At 34.9% G+C, this 26,852-nt stretch overlaps 1 protein-coding gene across 19 annotated transcripts in view; it reads right to left on the bottom strand.

The window, feature by feature from the left end:
- The window catches only part of MLIP (muscular LMNA interacting protein), a 271,628-nt gene that overhangs the window by 43,906 nt on the left and 200,870 nt on the right, over positions 1 to 26,852 (bottom strand). For 15 of the 19 annotated variants that reach the window (XM_032299726.1, XM_032299718.1, XM_032299733.1 and 12 more), the window contains 2 exons: positions 25,909 to 26,037; positions 380 to 583 (listed from right to left, as the gene is read on the bottom strand). In XM_032299726.1, the coding sequence (XP_032155617.1) occupies positions 380 to 583; positions 25,909 to 26,037 (333 nt within the window). Of the gene's footprint in view, positions 1 to 379; positions 584 to 679; positions 794 to 1,974; positions 2,769 to 19,761; positions 21,398 to 25,908; positions 26,038 to 26,852 lie in introns of those variants that run through there. The other 4 variants (XR_004275622.1, XM_032299731.1, XM_032299730.1 and 1 more) reach the window with 4 other exon arrangements.

Here is a 26,852-nt window from a genome sequence, read left to right as displayed (position 1 = left end):
CACTGCAATTTAAAGAAGCTTTTTAGGAACACTGAACACTGAACGAAGACTAGAATATAAATTAACGGCATTTTGTGATATTTTGAAAAATGTCTTGGAATTTCCCCCATAGGGAAGAACATGAAACAATACAGGACACAGATCAGGGAATTACTTTGGAAAAAAAAATAAATTTTTATTATTTCCCAAGGTCAATTATCTGTTTTATCTGCTTTTAAGATAATGTGCTTTCACACAAATACTTAATATTCTTAATACATTCAAATATTTAATATTTAGATATTCCTAACATATAAGTTTCCTCCACATTTAAATTTTAAAAGTCAAGTGTAATGAAGGATCACAGCACAGAATAATTCCCATTTTGGGGAGTTCTCACCTTGTTGCATGTGTTGTGACTGAGGAGGGTGTGAGAATCCTCCTGTTCATCACTCATGGAGAAGGACAGATGACTGAAAGGTCCTGGGGCAATACAGTCACCATGTGAGAGGGTCTGTGGATGCAGCAGGGACTTAGCAGGAGGATAGAGTTTAGTCTGATATAAAGGATGGAGCGAGACAGGCTTGGGAAGGACTGTCATACCCTGGGGGAAGAAGAAAGGCATAAGAGGATGTTAGTATAAAAAAGTCAAGCACCCTTGGAATTAGGTCTGTGATAGACATAGGTCAGAATCTCTTACCAGTAAGAAGAAAACCTCTTCTCACTAGGAAGTGTCCCTCATGAGACACCTGCTTTCAATGTGTATTGTGTATCTCTTTCAAAAATTCCTTTCAGTCCCCCACTCCAGCCTCTTCTGTGGAACAAAACAAGTGCCTGCAGAATGTCTCCTGATGGGCACCAGGTTTATTTTTGAAAGTATTAAGAGGAGATATGTGTAGGGAATAAGAGAATATATCCAAAGGAAGTAGGCTAGAGTTAGAAACGTCTTCATGGAGGAGGTAGGTAGTTATGGAAATTAAAGATGCTTGTGATCTGGTCTGGAAGAAATCAGGAAGTCAAGAGGAGGGTACTGTGGAGAGTATTAACCTATGAGCGGAGAGGCAGAAGTACAAGGTAGTTCATGACATAGTAAGTTTCAGAGCTGAGTTTGTCATGGATAAGGAATCAGGGAGAGGCAAGTCTGGAAAGAATGAATGAGGTCTTCAGTTCTAGGCAATATGTTGTTTTAGAGAAAAACTGGTGGTGTAACAAACAAAAGAGTTCAACTGCAAAGAGGGGAGGTTATGAGGCCTTAACTAGAGTGGGTCTTTAACATGGAAAAAGGATGAATGACTTTGAGGAAGGAGGAGCCACAGCATGAGGCCATGTATTATGTGAACGGAGCAAGGAAATCAAGTCTTGAGGCTACAAAGAAAAGTTGCAAAAAAGGCCGACATACAGGTATACGTCTTCTACAAATCAAGCAAATACAAATATGTATTTTATTTTACACACACAGCACATGCATACATCTATTATTTTAAAAATACAGCATCTAGCAAAGACATGGAATCAATCCAAATGCCCATCAATGATAGACTAGATAAAGAAAATGTGGCACATATACACCATGGAATACTATGTGGCCATATAAAGGAAAAAGATCATGTTCTTTGCAGAGACATGAATGGAGCTGCAAGCCATTATCCTCAGAAAACTAATGCAGGAAGAGAAAAACTAAACATCACATGTCCTCCCTTATAAGTGGGAGATGAAAAATAAGAACACATGGCATATGGTCAGGGAACAACACCCACTGGGTCTTGTCGGGGGTTGTGGGAGGAGGGAGAGCATCAGGAAGAATAGCTAATGGATGCTGGACCTAATACCTAGGTGATGGGTTGATCAGTGCAGTAAACTACCATGAGGCATATGTTTACCTGTGTATCAAACCTAGACATCCTGCACATGCAGCCTGGAACTTAAAAGTGGAAGAAAAAAAATTTAAATGCAAAAAATTGAAAAGATAACATCCTCTTTACAGTATTCTGTGTCTTATTTGTTTGATTTTTTTATTTGACTATTTTGGAATTTTTCTGTATCAGTACATGAAAGCTATTTATTTTCTACCAAGACAGGTTACTGAGTTATCTTACTGATTGTAATTGTTGTTCAGTTGATTCTCTTAGACTTTCCGGGTCTATTACCAAAAAAATCAAATCACCTAACACAGTGATAAACTTATCTCCTCTTTGCCAGTTACTATAGTTTTCATTTCTTCCTTTTGTCTAATTTAATTGGTTAATGGCTCTAACATTGTTAAATGAAAGCCATGTCAGTGGGTACCTTTAATGGAACACATGCAGTACTTATCCATTTAAGATGATTCTGACTTATAATTTTATTTCTAAATCAAACACTTCATTGTTTTACCAGGTAATTATATGAATTATTAATCAGTGTGAAAGTGATTAACATGACAACTGAGCAGCAAACACAAGACTAGCTATGTGAGAAAAGGACAGTGTTGTAATTGACAGTTGAAGGTGCTTAGGACAAGGTGGTCTGAACAGTCTCTGGTTTATATTCAGCCTTCAGTTTTTTTCTTGGAGGGTGTAAAAATCAATGCTCAGGTTGTCAGGGTGATCCATGGGCAGCAACAGGTTCACCAAATGCAGTTATCTGGGGGAATTAAGTTCTATCCAATGAGGAGAAAAATGTTTGCAGAGAGTGTGCTACTCTGTGTTTTGTTTTTCTAAGTTCACTTTTACCAATCTCCAGCTTTTAGGAGTAGGTCAAACTTGAATGCTTCTGTAGGATCAGGTGTTGTCCTCACTTTATCCAGGCAGCTGGGCAGGGAGGGAGAGCAGAATCTTATCAGTACTTGGACTGGCAGAAGAGAGCTAAGAACTTTGGCCAAGCTCAACTTGAGTATTATCAGTTGGAAATACAAAACAAAGGAGAAAGGATTGTTGGTGGTAACAACCTTCATATGTATGTTTCAATCTGTGCTAGTTGCCTTCTATGTTTGTAGAAATTATTATCCTGTGATTCTCTTTAGCACAATCCTGGGTACTTCTTCAGTAGCTTTTATCTTACCTTCCTTTTTTAAGCTACCATTTCTTTACCTTTCCTTCAGAGGTATCAAGGACCTCCAAATCCTAAGCCTTCTGAGAACTCTAAGATAGAAATGGAATCGATACTTGGCTTTCTCCCTGGCCGGCCTAGGATTTAGCTTTCTTGGGTCGCTATATCAGTTTTTCCTCATCAGGATATTTTTCTGACTTTAAAATGTTATTGCTGTGTCTCCTCTTCTTACTTCCCATACTTGTAGATTATATCTTTAAAATACAGCTTTACAATAATTTTAAGGGAATATTGGGAAGGAACATATTTCGAGGTATTGTTCAATCCACCATCCCTTACTGAAAGTCTTTAAGAGTTTTGTTTTGTTTAATAAAGATGGCACTTAAAGTCTAAGAAGATAATTACATTATTTTCCCCTTGCATTAAATCCCATTTAGTAAGGACGCAGCATTCTTTAACCTTCCACTGAGTTCTGTTTCCTATAAAACTGAGATATCTCCATTAATATTTATAACTGAGTTTGGGCTGAGGTTTCCTGTTTGTGCAACTTCTGTTGGGTTTTATAACAATGTGACACTTGCTACATAAAATAATTTAGAAGATATCCTTGCATTACTATAGTCTATAACTGTCTGCTGACAGAGTTGCAGTCATGCACTGCATAATGAAACAATGAACTGCATACGTTGGTGGTCCCATGAAATTATACCACATTTTTACTGAATCTTTTCTATGTTTAGATATGCTTAGATACAGAAATACCATTGTGTGACAGTTGCCTACAGTATTCAGTACAGCACTGTGCTGTACAGGTTTGTAGTCTAGGAGCAATAGGTTATACTATACCCTATAGCCTAGGTGTGTAGTAGGGTATACCATCTAGGTTTGTGTAAGGTACAATCTATGATGTTTGCACACAAAAGAAATGCCCTAACTAGTACAACCGCTATGTAAAACAGTGTGAAGATTCCTTAAAGAGGTAAAAGTAAAACTACCATTTGATCCAGCAATCCCATTACTGGGTATCTACCCCGAGGAAAAAAAGTGATTTTTCAAAAATGATACTTGCACATGCATGTTTATATCAGCAAGATTCACAACTGCAAAATCTTGAAACCAATTCAAATGTCCATCAATCAATGAGCAGATAAAGAAACTGTGGTATATATACACTGTATATGATGGAATACCACTCAGTCATAAAAAGGAATGAAGTAACAGCATTTGCAATGACCTGGATGACATTGGAGACTATTATTCTAAGTGAAGTAACTCAGGAATGGAAAATCAAACATTGTATGTTCTCACTCATATGTGGAAGCTAAGCTATGGGGACGCAAAGGCATAAGAATGATACAATGGACTGTGGGGACTTGGGGGCAAGAGTGCAAGGGGATTGAGGGATAAAAGACAACAATATGGTGTAGTGCATACTGCTCAGGTGATGGGGGCACCCGGATCTCACAAATCACCACTAAAGAACTTACTCATGTAACCAAATACCACCTGTACCCCAATAACTTAAGGAAGCATAAAATCAAATAATAATAATAATGAGAATTCCCCTAAGGATGAATTTCTTAGAGTGTATTCCCATCATTAAACAATACATAACTGTGTTTATTCCTTAAAAGATTGTTAGAATTTCCCCCATTAATCTATTTGTGACCTGGAGCTTTTTGGGGGTAACTTTTCACTTTTTTTTTTTTTCAGTTTTTCTTCTGGCAATTGGTTTACTGGAGTAAATTTTTCCAGGAAAACTGTATTTTTGCTATAAAGTATTAATTTCCTGTGGATTCCAAATTCACTTGCATAAGGGTGAGAGAAGCAGTGTCATATTTTGTGTCCTCTATATTGTTATTTTCATGTTTATTTCTTATTTTGTATTTTATATTTTCTCCCTTTTTATTGATCTGTTTAGCTAATAGTTTGCTATTTTACACTTTTTTCGAGGAATATATTTTATTATATTTATGAGTTCTACAACTGTTTTTCTTTCTAGTTATTTATCTTTTCCTAATCCTATAAACTCCTTTTCTTTTATTTTCTTATGCAAAGAATAAGGATTTTCTCCTTAAATAACGTTTCCCCTTAAATAATTGTTTTATTTATGTTTTTAAATTTTCCATATTGAATGCTTACTTGGTTGACATTTATTACTCTTTTTACATATTTATTAAGCATTTTTGCATTATACATTTCCTTTCAAGGACTATTTTAACTATATCTTACAAGTTCTAATAGACAATAATTTGAAAAACAATTTCATTAGCTTTCTTTTCCAGATAGAAATTTTATTTTCTATTTTTTCAAGTTTGATCTCTTTTTTATTATTTTAAAAGACTTTGTTTTAGTATAATTACAAGGTAATATAAGCTTACTTTAGAAAGATCGGAAGACATATGCAAACCAAAAAGACAATATTAAAAATACTCTCAATCTAGTGAATCCAAAGACAGTTTTCAAACACTCTTTTTTGAGAGGATCACATTTTGTGATTTCAAAATATATTACAAAACCACAATAATCAAAACAGTATGGCACTGTCATAGAAGCAGACTATAGACCAATGGAACAAAAATAAATCTACCCATAGTCTTCTCAATGAATGGTGCAGTGAAAACTGTATATCCACATGCAGAAGAATGAAACTGGATCCTTATTTCATACAATATACAAAAATCAACTCAAAATGGATTAAAAACATAAACATAAGACCCAAAACTGTATAACTCCTGAAGCAAGGAATAAAAAAGCTTCTTATTGACATTGTTGTGGGTAATGTTCTTGTTTGTTTTGCTTTTGGCACAGACACCAAAAGCAAAAATAGGTAAGTGGGATTACAACAAACTTAAAAAAATCTGTGTATAGCAAAGGAAACATTCAACAGTGTGAAAAGGCAACCTGAAGAATATAGGAAGAAAATATCTGCAAACTGTATGTTTAAGGGATTAACATTCAAAAGATATATATTTTAGAAAACCTCATACAACTCAATACCAGAAAGCAAAATAACTCAATTAAAAAATGGGCAAGAGACCTGAATAGACATTTTTCAAAAGAAGGTATGGCCAATGAGCATATGAGAAGACCAACAGGTATATGAAAGGTTGCTCAACATCACTAATCATCAGGAAAATGCAAATCAAAATTACAATGAGATATTATATCACACCTGTTAGAATGACTATTGTCAATTGGAATGAGTATTGATTAGAATGTAGAAAAAAGAGAACACTTGTACACTGTTGGTGGGAATGTTAATTGGTAAGTCAGCAAGGAAAACAGTATTAAGCTTCCCCCAAAATTTAAAATATGGCTACCATAAAATCCAGCAATCCCACTCCTGGGTATATAGCCAAACAAAATTAAATCAGTATCTTGAAGAGATAGCTGTACTTTCATGTACTCTGCAGAACTATAGCCAAGAGATGGACATAACCTAGATGTGTACTGATAGGTAAGTGGATAAAGGAAATGTGGTATAATATATAAATACACACGATGGAATATTCATCAGTCTTAAACAACAAGGAAATCCTGCAATTTGTGGCAACATAAATTAACCTGGAGGTTAATTGTGCTAAGTTAAATAAACCAGACACAGAAAGACATATAATGCATTACCTCACTTACACGAGAAATCAAAACAGTCAAACTCATAGAAGGCAGAGAGTAGAATAGTGATTATCAGGGGCAGAGGGGCAGGGAAAAATGAGTCAGTGTTAGTCAAAGCATACAAAGTATCAGTTACCAAAGATGAATAACTTCTGGAGATCTAATGTATAACAATATTAATATAACTAACAGTAGTGTACTGTATACTTAATTGCTAAGAGGGCAGATCCTAAATGTTCTTATCACAACAATAATAGTAAAAATAATGGTAACTGTGTGAGGTGATAAATATGCTACCTTGATTGTGGTGATCATTTCACAATATATATCTATCAAAACATCAAGTTTTTTACCTAAAATATACACAATTTTTAATAGTCAATTATACCTCGATAAAGCTGAAGAAAAAAGAAGGAAAACACAGAAATGTTATTCTGAATTTCCTCTTTGATCAGTTTCATGAAAAAGCAAAATTCTCAATTTAGAGATGTCAGAAAATTTGTTTTCTAACTTTGTTATTAATTTATAATTTTTTCGTGATCAGATAAACTTGTGTATATCATTTTTACCTTGGCAATTAGTAGGTTTTCTATTTTAGCCTAATGTATAGTCACTTTTTGTGAGAGTTCCACAGATATTAAAAAGAATAGTATTTTGTTTTACTTTGCTTTGTTTGCAGGATGGAGTCTGAATATATGCAAATTCGATTTACTTGAGATGATCTACTTTTACCTACTTTTTTCATTTAATCTATGATAAACTGAAAAATGAGTTAACAAAGTATTTTACCAATAATATATTTTCACTTTTTTCAAATCTTATCTCCTGCTTTTGCCTTATGAAAGTTATCTTTTGATGTTTTGATATTCTAATGACTGCATTTTCCTTGTAAATGCCATCTTTTAACATTATAAGGAGATCTTATGTGTCTTACTTAAGGAAATTTTAGCCTGAATTCAATCTGCCCATTTTGCAGATTATAATCTCTTTTTTTTTTTTTTTTTAATTTGTGGTAGGTACCTGGAATACTCTGTCATTTTTTAACTGTCCACTACACTTTGTTTTAAAGGTATCAAGTTAAAGATTAATTTTGTTTGTTATTCAATCTGGAGTTTTTTTTCTTTTTGTATTTCATTTATTTCCATGGCAAATGAATTTCCTGTAAGAGATGTTTTTGCAACAGGTTCATACCGGGAAAGAACACTACCTGGGATTATCTCTGTGACCAGGGTTTGAGATGTTAGTTGGTTTAGGCTTTACTTCTAAAATAATAAAGACTATCATCAGCTATATAGCACTTTCCATATCAACTTTTCTGTGCCTAGGCTGTCACAAAGAGAGAGAGCATTAAACCAGGAGATCTCACTCGTGTCTTTCAAAAATGAATATTGCTAATGCTTCTTGAAGTTTGTTACTTTTTAAAATAATTTGTCATGAAGTAACTTGAGAAACTCTGAATGATGCCAAAGATTTTCATGGTCCTTATCATGAAGAGAGTTTCATTATTGTAAATAATCCTCTACGTGTGTGTGTGTGTGTGTGTGTGTGTGTGTGTGTGTGTGTGTGTGTGTGTCTCCTTTGTCATTATAGGTTATCTATAAATGGTGATATAACTGCAACCTCATAGTACCCTTTTTAATGTAGTCCATTGCTATTATACCTTCACAATTTTCTCATAAAACAGTGCTTTTACTAAAGAAGTCACTTACTTTAGAGAACACATTTTTTATTTTCCCTTAAGAGTCAAAAATGTCACTTTCTGTATATTTCATATATTTCAAATGTCACTTTCTGTATATTTCATATTTAGAAAACAGATGTTACAAACTGAGAATATTTTATAATTTATACTTTGATCCAATTGCATAATAAAACCCCCATATTGGGAGTAATTGGCTCATTACTCACTTTTTCAAATCTTCAAAGGCATTTTCTATGCATTTTCTAATGGCATTTAATTACAAAGGAATAAATTTCAGTTAATTGTTCTATTGTTATTATTCCACAATAAATACTTCAGCAGGAAGAACACATGTATCCCCAGCTGAACTAGGTTTTTCATTTTTCCCTATTAAAATTCTTGAAAAGAGAATTTCATCATTTACTTCAGTAAAACTTTACACATTTTTTTGCCCCAACTTTACACATTATAATATTGCGTACCTTATGTCTTTAAACAGTACTGAAAATTGCACAGTTTCATGACTTTGGATGCCTGTTTTGTTAATATGTTACCAAGTGTGATGTCGTAATGCAATTATTAGTTAAAACTCAAGGCAAAAATATAAACTTAAGGCTTGGCGTATTCATAAAAGCAGATATAAAACTATGTTTTAAATTATTTTAATCATTTAAAAAAACAACCTACTTCTTATCAAATGCAAGTAGATTTTCAGGGTTTAAAATGATACATACGGCTGACGACAAGCTTATGCTAGACATAGATATGGTGTCACCTCTGCCATTTCTTGTTGCTTATGTTTGTTATCAGCAGTGGTTTAGTCAACCTGGATTATTTTGCAGAAGTTTTTTTTTTTGTTTGTTTGTTTGTTTGTTTTAATGAAGTCATTTGATTATGTTAAGATGGCTATTTTAGTTAAAAAATAGTTTAAAATGATACTTTGTATGTCTAGCTAACTGGGCACATATAGCGCGATACGATATAACACGCTTAAGGAATGGCCAACTGCGGGCTCACTTTCCATCATCCCAAGTTAGAAAGGCCTGACATCGTTCCAGGGAATCTCATTTAGAATATATATGAGTTGTAAATATCTAGCACTCAGACCTACAAAGGAGATCCATGTAAACCCACATAAATCAGCAAAGCTTAGAATTTTTATAATTTTATATTCGAAGTTGGCAAGCTTTCTGTAAAGTTCCAGTTAGCAAATATTGCAGGCTTTGCAAACCACAAATCTGTCACAATTACTCAATCCTAATATAGTAACATGAAAGCAGCCTTAAACAATAGATATATACAGTCATGCACTCTATAACAATGTTTTGGTCAGCAGACAATATATGCATTGGTGGTCTCATAAGATTAACATGGAGCTGAAAAATTTCTATTGCAGAGTGATGTCTTGTGACCCTGACCCTGCCTAGGCTAATGTGTGTATTTGTGTTTGATTAAAAAAAAAAAAAAAAAAGTTTAAAGAGAAAAAAAAAAATCCAGAAAATTTTAAAAGAGAAAAAGCTTACAGATTAAGGACATAAAGAAAAAATATTTTTGTACAGTTGCACAATGTGTTTGTATTTCAAATTGTGTTATTACAAGATTCAAAAACTTTAAAAAATTAAAATTTATTAAGTAAAAAATGGCAGTAAGTTGAGGTTATTATTGAAAACAAAAATTGACCAGGCATGGGGGCTCACACCTGTCATCCCAGCACTTTGGGAGGCCGAGGTGGGCAGATCACCTGAGATCAGTAGTTCAACACCTGCCTTGACAATATGGTGAAACAACATTTCTATTAAAATACAAAAAATTATGTATGATGGCATACACCTGTAGTCCCAGCTCAGGAAGGTGATGCAGGAGAATTGCTTACCCAGGACGCAGTGAGCCAAGATCGCACCACTGCCCTCCTGCCTGGTGACAGAACAAGACTACATCTCAAAAAAAAAATTAATAAATTTAGTGCAATCTAAGTGTTTATAAAGCCTACAGTAATGTACAAGTAATGTTCTAGGCCATCACATTTACTCACCATTCGTTCACTGATCACCCAGAGCAACTTCCATTCATGGTAAGTGCACTATATAGGTGTTTCTTTATCTTTTACATTGTATTTTCACCGTACCCTGTCTATAATCAGATATGTTTACATATGCAAATAGTTACCATTGTATTACAGTTGCTTACAGTATTCAGTACAGTAATGTGCTGTACAGGTTTGTAGCCTGCAGCAATAGGCTATACCACATAACCTAGGTGTAGTGGGCAATACCATCCAGATTTGTGTAAATTCCCTCTGATGTTCACAGAACGACAAAATCACCAAAACGGGCAAGGCTGTGTTCCAATAATACTTTATCTATAAAAGCATTAGTGAGCCCAGGTTTGGCCCACAGGCCATAGTTTGTGAGCCCTCTTTGAGATTTGTTTCAAAACACACTAATAAAATCTCTATCATGTCTAACCTGTGACCTATGTCAACCCCAGTGAATTATCTTGAGACTGGCACCTAATATTTTAGAGATCACTGTTCTAAATGATTCTTGAAGATGAACATCACACTATCCTGCCTTAGCATGCAATATAAGAATCTTTTAATGTTCCAGTTTTTGGGGGATGCACAGTGATCATAAAATTGTCTTGGACATGTTTCTGTCAATGACATAGGTAACAGTCATTTCTGATAAAATGCTTTAAACCACTTTTCAGTTACTTGAGAATTGTCCTCTTCAATGTAAATATACATACAACTAATTTTCAAAAAAAGAAGGCATCACTGAGGAACCGGATTTCTTAAAACAATTAATTATTTTTTGTTGATGATATTATCATATCCTGCAAAACTTCAAGAAGACAGGAACTTATGAAGCAAGTAATATCTTTGTTCATTAGAGAAAAATTAGCAGACAAATATGCAGTGAATAAATTAATTTAGCTCTGTTTAATTGACAGACACATCAGAAAATCAATGTTATAGCCATATCTGATGGATTTGGTGTTCTAGAAAAAGCCTACTTTCTTCTCAACCATCAAATCATACTGTTTAACTTCAAACGCTGTTTCCATTGTAACATCAAAGGACATTTTAAGGCATTGTGAGCTCTTCTCATTAAAGCCTAAACATCTGAGATGCCTTTGTTCTGTCCCGGCATTTTTAAGTCACTTCCTTGCCTGTGGTTTGGAAGTGAAAGGTGAAAATCCACTTTCTCTTCACTCATGCTGTCCCCTCTTCACACTGAAGTTTTCTGTCTGAGTATAAGACACCTTTGTGAACTCGGAGCACCACAGGTAAAATTACTGGAGCCTTTAACTCAGTCCTATCTCCCATCTTCCCACCTTTTTGGTAAAGCAACATTTGTTTTTAAATGCAGCACTTATTTTCAGCTTCCCTTTGCTCTCTAGAACTTATAACAATTTAAAATCAGAGCCATGGCATTTTTGCTACAATTTTAATGTAAATCAACACCTTGTTAATAAAATCATGAACAGTAGTAATATTTTCTTAAAGAGCGGCCCCCTTTATATAAAAACATGTCAGCACTTTATAGGTACCATCACAGAAACCCCATAATACTAAGAAATAAGAGATTTCGATTAACTGCATTTCAGTAAGATCAAGCCAATATAAATTGGTTTTGAATGTATGGCATATCTCCTAGCTTAGAAACGCAAATTTTGAAGAATCCATATGCATTTTTAGAACAGATAGATTTAAAGCAACATATCTATTCTGAATACCAATTTGAACCAAGAAAATTTGAACTTGTGAAGTATGAAAAATTTAGCGTATGCTTAGCTATTTCAAATCCTCTATATAAAAAAGTTTTAATAATCACAACATAATTTTTAAGATAGAATTTGGGTAACTTAGTGCTTAAATTATATGGTTGTCTGACAGCAAGTTACACAGAGCAGATGGCGTGGGTCAGCCTGGCGGTATCTGATGGAGGTACACTCAAGGGAAAAGAAAGTAAAATATTTCATAATGAATCACAGTGAGCAGTGGAGGACTACAATGCTGAGTTTTATGTTTTTCTATACATACAGTTTGATTCTGGTCTTTCATTTTCCATCTGGTGGTGTTTAGGAGAAAGGAGAAATTAAAAATTTAATTAAAAATTTAAAAAGTAAAAAAAAACATAGAAAAGAGACTTCTACAATTTCTCATAATGGGAGAGAGAAAGAAGACAATGTATTCAGTTGACCCTTTAACAGGAAGTCAACCCCTTTCTTCCAAAATTGCAGTGATTCTAAAGGAAATGATAACAGGAAACATTTAAGCATTCAGAGCCCTTTGATAGTCATGTAACCATTGCAGTATCATTCTTAACAACTAGATATGGAAACAATATAAGTGTCTGTTGATGGATAAATGGGCAAATGAAATGTATTAAACAATGAAATATTATTCAGCCTTAAAAAGAAAGAAATCCTACCATTTTTAATAACATGGATGAACTCCAAAGATATTATGCCAGTGAAGTGAAATAAACCAGTCACAAAAGGACAAATATTGCATGATCTCATTTTAGAGGAATCTAAAATAGTCACAATTATAGAAGCAGAGAGTAGAATGGTGGTGACCAGGGGTTAGAATGTGGGGAAAAGGAAAAATGGTGTTTAAAGGGTACAAACATTCAGTCGTCAGAGGAATAAGTTCTGGAGAGCTAATGTATAGCATGGTGACTATAGTGAATAATATTTTATTTTTTACTTGAAATTGGCTGAGAATAGATCTTATGTGTTCCCATCCCTTATACATGCACAGAGTAGATAGTATGGTAATAGTTAAGTTGATTAATTTGATTGTAGTAATCATTATGTAATATACACATACATCAAATCACGTTTTATATCTTAAATATGTACAATTTTTGTCAATTATACTGCCTTAAAGATGAAAACAATTGGAAAAAATTTTAAAAAATTATACTTTTAAAAAATCACAAATGCATATTAGTATGGGTCCATTAGAAATGGTGATTAGTAGCCCCATTTTTGCAGGATAAAATTGAAGTTCAGTAAGGACTGATTTTTTTTTGAAAATCACAAGAGCCCATATTCTTGCCACTGTATTCTATCATCATCATTTCCTCTTTTTCAGGAAGTAGGAAAGTAAAAAGCTGCAGTAACTAGCCACCAAAATAGGATTCCTCAATGATCAGAGGACCCAAAGACCAGACATATCACCTCTGTTGCAGAAGGAGGCCACAGAATGTGCAGCCTGAGTGTAAAGTGGACAGCTTTTAGAGAGGAAGTACACAGGGTCCAGAAAAGTTTACAAATAGGAGGAAAAAGACAGAGACCAAGGTCCAGAATATTGGGAACTCACTAGAATCTAAGCTCCATGAGGCAGGGATATCGTCTGTTTTATTTCCCGGGGAATCACCCAGGCCTACTGCAGAGACTGGCGCAAATGTTAAGTGCCCGAATATTAAGTGTAGAGGAAAAGGGGATATGTAGACAGAGAAGCACCAACACCAGTCAGCATAAAACCACAGCACTCACTGTTCAGCATTGCGGAGACCACATGCTCATCTTTGTTTTCAAGTTGTGTCTTTCTCATAGTCCTGTGTTCCTTCTGCCAACCCAGGCAGCTAACGATTCATTCTATCCTCATGTTTCTGGGTTTAAATGTTTAGGCAGAATTGCAAAAAGAAAGGAAAAAGTCATGGTTTTTTGGGGGGTTGTTTTTGTGTCTTAACCACTTTTTAAACTATTATGCTTTCAGTTCTGGGGTACATGTGAAGAACATACAGATTTGATACACTGGTATACACGTGCCATGGTGTTTGCTGCATCCACCACCCTGTCACCTACATGAGGTATTTTTCCTAATGCTATCCCTCCTATCTACCCACCCCCTGCTATCCCTCTCCTATCCCTCCACCCCTAACAGGCCCAGGTGTGTGATGTTCCCCTCCCTGTGTCCATGTGTTCTCAACGATAAACTGGATAAAGAAAATGTGGCACATACACACCATGGAAAAGTCATGTTTTTAGAGTTTTGGTTTCAAAACAGATTTTGGAAACCCATGCCAGTGTTAATACTTTGAGAGAATAAAATTGGGGTTTCAAAAGCATAGGACCTAGGACATCAAACCTCTAAGACAGACATAATTAATCAGAGTAAGAATGTGTGAACTGTGCTTAGACTGGGGGCAGAAGGATGGAGGGAACAGAGGAAAGCAAGATCAGAAGCCTCAGTAGGACTAGGCAAGGTCCCTAAGCACTGTGGTCAGCACTGAGCTGACTCCCAGGGTGGAAGTGGTGGTGATGAAGATAATTCCTGATAAATCTGGGGAATCAGAGATTAGAGAGAACTTTTCCACTGATTGCCAAGTAAATCTAGAAGAAATGAACCACTTCACTAGTTCCCCTGTGGCTAGTATCATGTGGAAGGCATAGACTAGAAATGGCTGCTGGGTGTGTCTTGGCAGAAAGCCTTTAACAAAAAGAGGGAAGAGACTCTGACAGATGTCATTTCGAGACATCTCAAAGGAGATTTTGAAAACCAGTTATATAAATATATATATATATATATATATATATATATATATATATATTTTTTTTTTTTTTTTTTTTTTTCCAGAGACAGAGTCTTGTTCTGTTGCCAGGCTGGAATACAGTGGTGCCACCTCAGCTCACTTCAACCTCCAATTCCCTGGTTCAAGCATTTCCTGAGTAGCTGAGATTACAGGCACACACTACCATGCCCAGCTAATTTTTGTATTTTTAGTAGAGACGGGGTTTCACCATGTTGACCGGGATGGTCTCGATCTCCTGACCTCGTGATCCACCTGCCTTGGCCTCCCAAAGTGCTGGGATTACAGGTGTAAACCACTATGTGGACTGTAAAACTGTTAGAGTTGTTCTGAGCATAAGAGCTATTGAATTTCAGAAAATGGTAGAAAATTATACTAAGTGAGTAAGTATGATAAGTTGCTTGAAAATGTGTGACTTGACTGATGCCTGCAGATCTGTGACTTGCTGTAAAAAGATAAGATCATCTTTATCAAAGCACATAACAAATAAATGACTATGCTCTTCCTGATTCCTATGGCAGTCAGGTAATCAAAGTACCCTATCCTTGTTAGGAAAACAGAAGAGACCATGGTTTTATTATTTTGGTGTAACATTTTCAAGTGGAGATATACTATATACAAACATCAGCTAATTACAACCTTATTAATTCTAAAAGCATGTAGATATCTTTGAATTTAAAAAAAAATACAACTTTCACAATTCTGAACAGATTATGTACATACAAGATATGCCTTTTTTTTTTTTTTTGAGATGAAGTCTCATTCCATTGCCCAGGCTGGAGTGCAGTGGCACAATCTTGGCTCACTGCAACCTCCACCTCTTGGGTTCAAGCAATTCCTGCCTCAGCCTCCTGAGCAGCTGGGATTACACGCACATACCACCCTGCCAGCTAATTTTTGTATTTTTAGAAGAGATGGGGTTTCATCATGTTGGCCAGGCTGGTTTGGAACTTTAGACCTCAGGTGATCTGCCCACCTTAGCTTCCCAAAGAGCTGGGATTACAGCCACAAGCCACCAAGCCCAGCCTAAGATATGCTTATATTATAGCATTACAACTGCTTAGTGTTACAAAATTTAGACACATTAAATGAAGCATTTATATTCTTTATGCTTAAGGAGTATTATATTTTTAAGTGATCTTACAGTTTTTAATATATTGACGTTTTGTTCTTTCTAATCTATTATTGTCTTAACAAGGGATTTAAGTGAAAGGCTTGATGTTCTACAACTAAATTATTTTCTTATACATAGCCTGTGTAAGTCCCACACCACTTCCCAGAGAGAGATTCAAAAGGCAAAAATTATCCCCAAAGTTTATTGCAAGGATTAACCCAGAGACTTTTGTAATTATGAAACAAATGAATGAAGTATGGCATCTTCTGCACTTCAAGAATTGCTGAGACAGTAAATTCAGAAACAGGGAAGCGCAAAGGCACATTCACTTTCATTATAAAAAGTATCTTCATTTAAATTTCAGGTTGCCTACTTAGCCTTCTTATTCAGGATATTTGCAGCAGGAATAGTTGACAAGTTCACCAATGTGAAAAAGAAAAAAAAGTAACTTAAGTAGCAAATGCCAAGACCCTTTAAAAAACTACTAAATATGTATGTGTGTGCATTTAATTACCTTGTGCATACACGCATATATTTAATTTTGAAAATAAATTATCCATCCTTTTAAGGTTTTTAATTTAAGGCAAAGCAAAATAAAATTATAGTTACTCAAAGGGAAATAGTAGCAATAAATCATATTGATGATTTCTCAATACAAATAGGAAGTGAACAGAAAGTGACTTTTAAAGAAAGGGGGGAAAAAGATTTTCTACTCCAAATTGCTTTATCCAAGTTGCGAAGGCAGAGGGAAGTGCATGCATGTGCACACACACAGGTACACACACATGTACATCATACTAAACCCTATATGGCTGGGTATTTGACATGATGTTAACTTAAACAATAGATTAACACTTTTCATCTCTCCAAACATGTGACCTAAATAATACTTGTTTTTCCCCCTCTTTTTTGAATCATCTAATCATCAAATATCAGGAGGGCTCCAACAGTATTTAAAGACATAAACATAGAATTTCAGGATACAAGGAGACCTTTAATAAAGCACCATAGTCCACTCATTGCGCAGGTGAAGACAACAAGGTCCAATATCAGGAATGACTTAATCCAACAATACGGATTTAAGGAGTTATCATACAGATTGTCCGACTCTTTCAAATTTCTCTTTTAGTTGATTGTTTTAGATAATAATTGGGGAACTATAATAAGAAAGAAGAAATGTAAGGTGAAAAGCCATAACTTTGCTGATATATCTGGAATCAATGAAAATGTATATTCCTTATCAAATAGGACTACCATGAGTAGAAGCTACATGGGACAATATTTGGAATGTGAGGAATTCCAAAGATAGAGTTTTCCCTTCTTCTTGTAAGTCAAATAGGAAAAATGTCTTAGTTAAAACACAAAAAGAAGGCACCTAATCAATGTTGGTTGAACTGAATTGCCCTTGGCAGGGATAAAGTAATGAGCTTCATTAGTAAGAGTATTGGAGCAGAGAGAATCAAGAGATGTTCCAGTCTAGGATTTCTCAGTGCCAGCATTATTACCATTTGAGGCTGGATAATTCTTTGCTGTGGGGGAATATACTGTGCATTGCAAGATTTTTGCCAGTATCCTTGGCCTCCACCTACTAGATGCTAGTAGCACCGTACTTTCTCAGTTGTAAAATCATCTCTGGTTGAGAATCACTGATCTGGTCCCATCCCCTCATTTCACTGACAACATTCAGGTTTCACAAATGCACAGAGTAGAGGTGATTAACCACAATGTCACAGCCAGAATACACACTTCAAAACTGTTTCTGCAAAGCCCAGCTGTCCTAGCTTTCCTTTGGTTCTATTATACATAAAAATGAATCAGGTCATCAGATCCTGCCTGAATATGGTTTTTGACATGGGAAGGTATAAACTAGCTTGACTCTACAATGCCCTGCAATGGGCCTGTCTTCAACTGCATGCAATTCATAGAGACCTAAGCTTAAGAGAGAAAAAAACAACTCTATTTTTCTGAACTTAACCCAATGTAATAAACATCATATATATTTGCTTTACTTTTGCAGAAAAAATATACCAAACCTCCCCACTTTATTTTTATTTTTTGAGATGGACTCTCACTCTGTTGCTCTGGTTGGTGTGCAATGGCATGATCTCGGTTCACTGCAACCTCCTCCTGCAGGGTTCAAGTGATTCTCCTGCCTCAGCCTCCCCAGTAGCTGGGATTACAGGCACCTGTCACCATGTCTGGCTAATTTTTTGTATTTGTAGTAGAGATGGGGTTTCACCATGTTGGCCAGGCCGGTCCCAAAATCCTGACCTCAGGTAATCCACCCACCTTGGCCTCCCAAAGTGCTGTGATTACAGGAGTGAGCCACTGCACCCAGCCCTCCCAACTTTATTAGATAAAAATAGACAAGTCAGTTCCTGGTAAGCTATTTATTTACTTACCAAAGGAAGTTTTTCATTTTTAAGAGGAAGTAAGGTAAAAAAATTTTTGAAGATCTTGAGGTTCATAAAGAAAATTGATACTTGGATGCCTGAGCTGCAATAGATTAAATTTCACTTAGGATGACCTCATTTGAAAATTAGAACATTATTTTTTAGAACTCTAAAAACCTACGAGTAATTTCATCCCTAAAGAACCACCAACTTTGAAATTAAAAAAAATTAGTTTATGTCTCCCTTTCCATTAAGTCTTTGAAATAGACAAAAATACATTTCTTTTTTTTTTAATCTTGGAGTTTTCTTTCTATTCATTTATTCAAATGATTTGCATCACTCCGTTGATTCTCTTCTCCATAGCTGTCTTTTGCCTTATTTTAGTGGAATTCAGAACACAGTTTGATTACCAGCTTTAGTTATTTGCTTCTCCTATGGCTTCTTTTGGTTGCTCTTCTCATTAAGATTTATTGTTTTTCCTGTCTAAATTGCTTAGTTTAGGATATTTTATCTTGTGTCATAGGAAGAGAAGGTTCCCAACTGTCTTCATACAACTAACCTTCAAATTTACATATCTTGTCATATTTTAGGTTTGTCCTCATTCAAAATCTGCCTATAATACACATTTAAAAGATATGCCAATATCTCTAAGGTTGAGGGATTGTAAAATGTGTTTAAACACATTAAACTTAGCATTCATATTCAAAGAATACCCCCAATTTTTATCATATTCTCCTCTATGCATTCTACCTTGAACTCATGTCTCATGAGTGAAAACAAATGTACAGCACAGAAAAGAAAATCACAAGCCAATACCTTTGCATTTCCTAAGCATACTTATTAATAGCTATCATACAAAACATGTTAAGGCAGTTATAGAATTGAAACTGTGTAGGGAGGGAGGGAGGGGATTTCTGTAGACAGTGTCCTTGGAGAGTAGCACTAGTTAGATCAAAAATATCTTATGTATTAAAAGACAATTTGGTACATACTGGCAAATAAAAATGTATTTAAGATTCTCACCCACATGCCAAAGGTATGTGATTGTTACCATCTATGGTTCTATATACAGGCTAACCTTGAACTGACTCAAAATTTGAGAAGATTTGAGACAGAGACTCCTATGAAATAATACATATTAATGCATCTTTTTTTCTTACAAACAAACAATATTTTTAAGAGATGGAGGCCTTGTTTTGTTCCTTAGGCTGGAGGGAAATGGCACAATTATAGCTCACTGGCACCTCGAATTCTTGGGCTCAAGCCATCCTCCTGCCTCAGCCTCCTGAGTAGCTGAGACTACAAATGCATGCCACCACAACTGGCTGATTTTTAAATTTTTGTAGAGATGTGGTCTCCCTATGTTTCCGGGCTGGTCTCAGACTCCTGGGCTCAAACAATCCTTCCACCTCAGCCTCCCAAAGATCTGGGATTACAGGCATGAGCCACCGCACCCAGCCAACAAACACAAATTGTTAACCTTCTAATCTCAGAATAACATTGATTTTGGATATTATTTCAAATTACTTTTACATAGATGTCCCCTCTCTCTTTTGAAATGCTGTTTAATACTTTTCAGATAAAACCAATAAAGAATTTAAAAATTATATTTTAACAAAGACCTATTTTTAAACTGTAATGTGGTTTGTACGAGCGGTTCTAAATATAGCAGTGGCCAATCTCCCTTGAATAAATACACATAAAAACATCATGTGTTAACAAAACATAGAACACATTTGCATAAAACTTTCAAAATGTCATTGTTTCCCAGTAGATTAGGATATGATCAGACACTACATTTTCACCAACTGTTTGTTAAGCAAATAATGCTTCAGACCATTATGATAGAAATGGCAAATAGGTCTTCTTTGGGTGTTTGCTATTTTAAAAGAAAATAAAAATTTCTTTAAGATTTTTATCCCTACATAAGGCAGCTGAAGAGGGGCATGGAAAATAAATTCCCATTAACAACTGACATCTGCAATAGAATAATTTAAAGCATAGGTTACAATTTTCCAAACTTAATGTATACATAAAATCAACAGAAAGAAAACGTCAAAAAATGGGGTGCAGAGGTGATGGAAGTATGAAGAAATGAACCTATCTAATTATATTTCAGAAGAAAAGGCAAATATTGTCTCAAAAGGACAATTTTTTAGAAAATGTATCCTAAGAGACATTTATTGTGCTGATAATTTTTTTATTACATATAGAACATTCTGTTCATACTAAATTGTCTATTATATCTTTCATATAAAGGAAGGAAGCAAGGCCAAATAGAGAAAACATCACACAGAATTCAGTACTTAAACAAAAACAACATGGCAAAACTTAGAGAAGCCAAATCTCTGTTCATAAACCTTCCCAAAGAAATGTAACACTACAAGAAATTGCAGTTTTCCTCTTGTAAAAACAATCTAGCAAGCCACTTAGTCATTTCTATACCTAAAAAGGTTCATTTAAACATTTTACCGCAAAATATTTCTTAATAAAATGTTCAACCTCGGCACTATTGCTATTTTGAGTGAGATAATTCTAAAAATAATAATAATAAAAAATAAATAAAATAAAATGTTAGTAATGATAAAAGATGATTTTATGACAGAAGATGGGCCACCTTGATTAAGAAACAAACTTTGAAAAAGAGTTAATTTGTGGCAAAGCCAGAGTTTTTCAGAGAGAGTAAAAGGCAGTACGACAATACTGACAAGTTTCACCTATGACAAAGGTATTTGCCCTGTAATATTAACATGCAGGTGACATAAAGAAGGGCAGTTGAAGGTCACAGTTGAAATATAACCTGATGAATCATTAGATAGAAACCTGAAAGTCACTGACATAAGCATCACAGTTGAATGTCAAATATAGTCATTTTGGAAGGGAAGAGAGGTAAGTCAGATGTCTAAAAAAAAGTGTCAGAAGAAAAGCAGGAATAATATACTCCAATAAGGAGAATTTCCTATAATTACCCTTCTATGTTCTCTGTGAGGTAGCATGGAGGAAATTCTCTAAATGGTCACCTTCATACAAAATATGTTCTCTCTCCAATTTAAACAAAGAAGAAGAAAAATATGAGGCATACACGCTGGGAAGTGTTATTTCTCATAAACAAAAAACAAAGAATGATATTTCTGGGAAAATCAGATGAAACAATGTTCTCCCTTTAATTCTATCCAACATAATTTTTTATAGATTTCCTTAGAGCTTTAAGAAAATAACAGTATATCTAATACTGTGAATTGCATTATTAATTTATAAAGAAAGAGACAGGATTTTTACATAGCACATTATGTAAATGAGGTGAATTATTGCCTTTTTATATTAAACCGAAAATCTTCAATGAAATCCTCTTTAATTACACATATTAAATGATCAGAAAACAATCAACGTATTTTGCAAACTCATAAACAGTCAGAATAAACTAAATACCATTCAGCTCTTTAGTATCTTCATTCTCATCAATGAATTGCTTTTTTGAGCTTCTACGTCTTCCAGATGCCCACTAGTCCAATCAATTGTGCTAATTTTTTCCAACTCTACCTTTAATTACCAATAAAAATATGACTTGAAACACATACCATAGTTTTTAAATCCATACATTTATGACAAAGTGTGAGGACATTTTGTAATAACTCAAAAACACCACAAATTGAGACAATAATGAATTAACTGAATAATGAAGATTAATCATTAATTAATAATGAAAGAACATAATTTCAGAAAAGCATAATCTTCATTTTGAAGAGTTTTGTTTGTTTGTTTTGTTTTGTTTTGTTTTTTAATAACCCCATGTAATATACAATGATGCTTTCTGGCCTATACAACTTTGATGGAAAAGTTGCTGGCCAGTAAGTTTCATTTACTTGATTATGCATTTGGTTTCAAATTTGGCTGTTAGTACTCAGTGGTTATTTCCAGGCAAACTTTCAGCTAATAATCAGGTCAAAAGGCTGCCCAGCTGCACCTTTTTGAACTACAGTAAATACATCTCTGTCTAGTCTTATTATCATCTTTAGTGTCTGACATTTTGTAACAGAGTTTTGAAATCATATTTTATGGCAGTGAAGCTGCTAGGAAAAATTTATTGACTTAACAATCCCATCCAACATCTCCTGTCATGTGGAACCGTCCCCAGTACAAGGCAGATTAGTGAATGTGAGCTGCTTCCATTTGGCCCAACTATCTGGCTAAAGAATTTTCCATTACATGGGTGGATGAGATCAGCTGACTTTAGAACCATTCAATTTATTCTGTGGCAGCAGCGTAAGAGAAGACAATAGTGACTAGAACTGAATTTGCGCACACTTTTTGTACTGAGGTTCTGATGAAGTAGCAATGGTGAGATTATAAATTTTATTAATTAATTTTTATTATTTTTTAGACCGTCTCACTCTGTCGCCAGGCTGGAGTATAGTGGCCCGATCTCCACTCACTGCAATCTCCACCTTCCTGGTTCAAGTGTTTCCCCTGCCTTAGCCTCCAGAGTAGCTGGAATTACAGGCACTCACCACCATGCCAATATTTCGTATTTTAATAGAGACACGGTTTCACCATGTTGGCCAGGATGGTCTCGATCTACTGACCTCGTGATCCCCTCACCTTGGCTTCCCAAAGTGCTGGGATTATAGGCATGAGCCATCACACCTGGCCTCAATTTATTTTTTAAGTAGAAGCAAGCATCTACCCTTGAAAGCTGTTTTGGTATCTGCATCCACTGTAGATTCTGGACACAATGAGATGATAGTTAAAGCTCAACATGAAAAGGCCAGTTGATAGTACATGCCATTTCCCAGATGTTCAGTGGCGCCAAGGTTCTGTCGTAACTTTCCCTTTCATGCCAGGTCAATGAATAAGGCCGGGGACCTTTGGAATTCACTTTTAAGTGGTATGCTAGGCTTCTTTCAGTTCTGACAGTGCATTGTCTGCTATTACCTCTCATGTTCCACATTAAAATGGGGATAAAAACAAGGACAAATTGGTTGGGAAAAAAACATAAATAAGATTAGGTCCATGGTAACAAGATTTGCAAAATAGGTCAAATTTTCAGTCTAGTATTTGGAAATAAATAGATTTATGTTGTAACGTGAAAAGAGCTTTGAACTTACTTTGTAGTCAGAAAAAGCAATGAAAAGAAACAGCAATTATTTTTAATGACTAGAATTTCCTGTACTTGAAAATGGAATTTATCATTTTCAAAAGTAGGCAGTATATGTTGTAAATTACAGGTAGATTAACTCAATATTCTACAAGGTGTCTTGCTTGAAGTAAAATGCACAAATTTAAAATTATACTCACAGAGAAGAATAAAGTTATTTCCAAGCATTGGATCATATTGTTAACAATGTATGTAACATGGATAATATGTGAAATTTAACTGTTGGTGGTTTGATTTTCATATAAGTATTAAATTATTTTTATAAACATTTTATAATTATCCTATACTGTCTAAAACTTCATATTAAAAGCTGCTAAAATATTAGTGTCATGTAAGCAACAGATATTTCATAAATGCTTTTTGTCAATGACAGAAAAATGCTTTCCCCAAGGAGTTTCCATTTCTGTTATGTGTGGAATTAGTGAAGGCAATCATATATATTAACAAGATTTTCCTATTTAATTTAATTTGAGGACTATATTTTATTCTACAAAATAAAAATAATTGCCTCTAATTATCATTTTTGATCATATCAATGCCTTCGAAAAAATTCAGAGTTGGCCGGGCATGGTGGCTCATGCGCCTGTTATCCCAGCACTTTGGGAGGCCGAGGAGGGCGGATCACGAGGTCAAGAGATGGAGGCCATCCTGGCCAATATGGTGAAACCCCATCTCTACTAAAAATACAAAAATTAGCTTGTCATGATGGTGCACGCCTGTAGTCCCAGCTACTCAGGAGGCTGAAGCAGGAGAACTGCTTGAACCCGGGAGGCAGAAGTTACAGTGAGCCGAGATCGCACCACTGCACTCCAGCCTGGCGCCTGGTGACACAGCAAGACTGTCTCAAAAAAAAAAAAAAAAAAAATCTGACTTACCAAAATCATAGCCTTCTCACAATGTATATATAAATCAATAGAAAATATTTTAATCTGAATTTTGTAACTAAAAACTAGAATTAATCATAAAAAGTATTTGTAATAAACTTTTTCAAGGTTACAGAGGAATTTCAAACCCAATTAAAGCTAACCATAGATTTTAAGTAATGCTTAAAACCATAGAGTTTAAGGAATCCTTAAAATGTACATAAACTGAACACCTCATTTTATGCATTAAGAAACTGAAGGTTACATAGATGAAACCACTTACCCAGGGTCACAGAGCTTACATGTCAGATAAGAGATTCTTCACATTTTACAAATATAAATGTAATTTATATTTTCAATATTATCAATCATTTTTAAACTAAAATTTTAAAAGAGCATATCACCTTATATTCCTTTATAAATATATTTTATTGTAGATTATAAAATACGATGATCTTTCATGTCCTGACTATATTCAGAAAGCTTTTTATTAATTTCATAATATACCAATCTCCCAATAAAATATATAGCTTATACTATTTGTTACATTTTAATAAGACAAATAAAGATTTAAAGTCTCTGCTATTCATTATGCAGTTTTATATTATATAAATGTGTATTTTCATATTTTTCACAAATATAAAGCATCGTTGACAATTCTCCATTATACCTCCTACAATATATAAAACATTTAAGGGGAATGTAGTATAGATTTTGCAAACATAAACAAAATGAACAACAAATCCTCATGATGACTTCAGCCCCAATTATGTCACTAGTACTTAGTACTGCCCAAACTGGGAGACAGCATCATCTCAATGTTAATGTGAACCTAAACAGGGCTTTTGTCAACTTTAATATACCAAATCTAAAATATTCCATCTCTTCAAAAGGAAGCAGCATTTTATTTTATTTTTTGAGACAGAGTCTTGCTCCGTTGTACAGGCTGGAGTGCAGTGGCATGAACACTCGCTCACTGGAGCCTCCATCTCCTGGGCTCAAACATTCTCCCACTTCAGCCTGCCAAGTAGCTGGTACAACAGGCACAAGCCACAACACTCAGCTAATTTTTTTTAATTTGTTGTAGAGATGGGGTTCTACCATGTGGCCCAGGCTGGTCTCAAACTCCTGGGGTCAAGCAACACTCCCGCCTTGGCTTCCCAAAGTGCTAGGATTACAAACATGAGCCACTATACCCACTGGAGGCAGGATTTTAGAAACAAGAATGCAATACCTATATGACGCATCTAATCAGTGATTTCATGATGGCTTTACATAGGGTAACATCTTGATCCCCAAAACAATACCAGCACTAGGTAGAGAAGTTTTAGAAAAAAAATCACATTGAAATGCTTCAAAATATTATTATTGAATTATTTAAGAATTTCTATTTATTAAACAAGCATCTTTTTTATTACCAAATACATTCCAATCAAATGAACACTTTCTTACACATACTATATTCATAGAGACATCTATATTTTATATACTTATTTATCAAAATAGCAAACATTTTCTCTTATGTGTACTCACCTGTTCAGAAAAGAGGTCACTGTTATCTTCCAAGTATTTACTGAAAGGGTTGGGTTCATAGACTTCCTCCTCTTTTTTCAGTAATATTCTGGATTTTACAGGTACTGGGCGAATTACTCCAGGCTTAGTCTTCATGGATGTCAAATAAACGTTAAAAAAAAAAACACTATTAAAATGAACAAATAGGTGTCTTGTTAAGTCATTCAATGCTGTTCTCACAAAAAATTATATTTTTTAAAATTCTAAAATGACTTCGTAAATGCATAAAAACAGCCTAAAATCAAATGATTTTAGCTAATATGTTTATTTAAAACTTATCTATAACAGCAATCAGTTCATAAAGATCTACTATTGTAACATTCGAAATGCAAACATATTCTACCCTTGCTGGGGCATATTGTCAACAAACACTTCATTTGCTATATATTTGTTGAGAGTCTTCTCTGGGTCAGGAAGCATTCTGGGCACGATAGCATAGATGACTTTGGTATATCCACCAAGCCCATGACAACGTTCTTTTTCTGGAAAGTGCCTACCCTACATGTCCCAAAATCTCCAAAGCTGGACCCCCAGATGCCATGTTCATATTATGAACTGGGGTGGCTTTCTGACCTAAAAGAGTGGAGGGTGGGTGGCAAATAGATTGTCTCTTCCAATAGCCTGAAATAGGGATTTAAACTGCTCTGCAGAAACTATGGGAGACTGAAATTAAGCAATGTTATGGAGAAGCTACAGGGAAGCCTTAACATGACCTAAAAAGCAGACCTGGTGAGAGCAAGAAGACAGAGCAAAGTGCATGGAGGAAAGAGATACCTGAGGGCGTTCCAGAACTGAGACCCCAGACATTCCGGGGTTTACGTGGATTTACTGTCCTGAGATTCTTTAAGACTTTTTTTTTTCTTTTACACTAGATTCTCCCCCCAGCTTTTTTTTTTTTTTTTTTT

This window comes from Sapajus apella, unplaced genomic scaffold (genome assembly GCF_009761245.1).
Source record: "Sapajus apella isolate SASKATOON/1434 unplaced genomic scaffold, GSC_monkey_1.0 scaffold41, whole genome shotgun sequence".
Lineage (NCBI taxonomy): Eukaryota > Metazoa > Chordata > Mammalia > Primates > Cebidae > Sapajus > Sapajus apella.
This window is presented reverse-complemented; position numbering and strand designations above follow the sequence as displayed.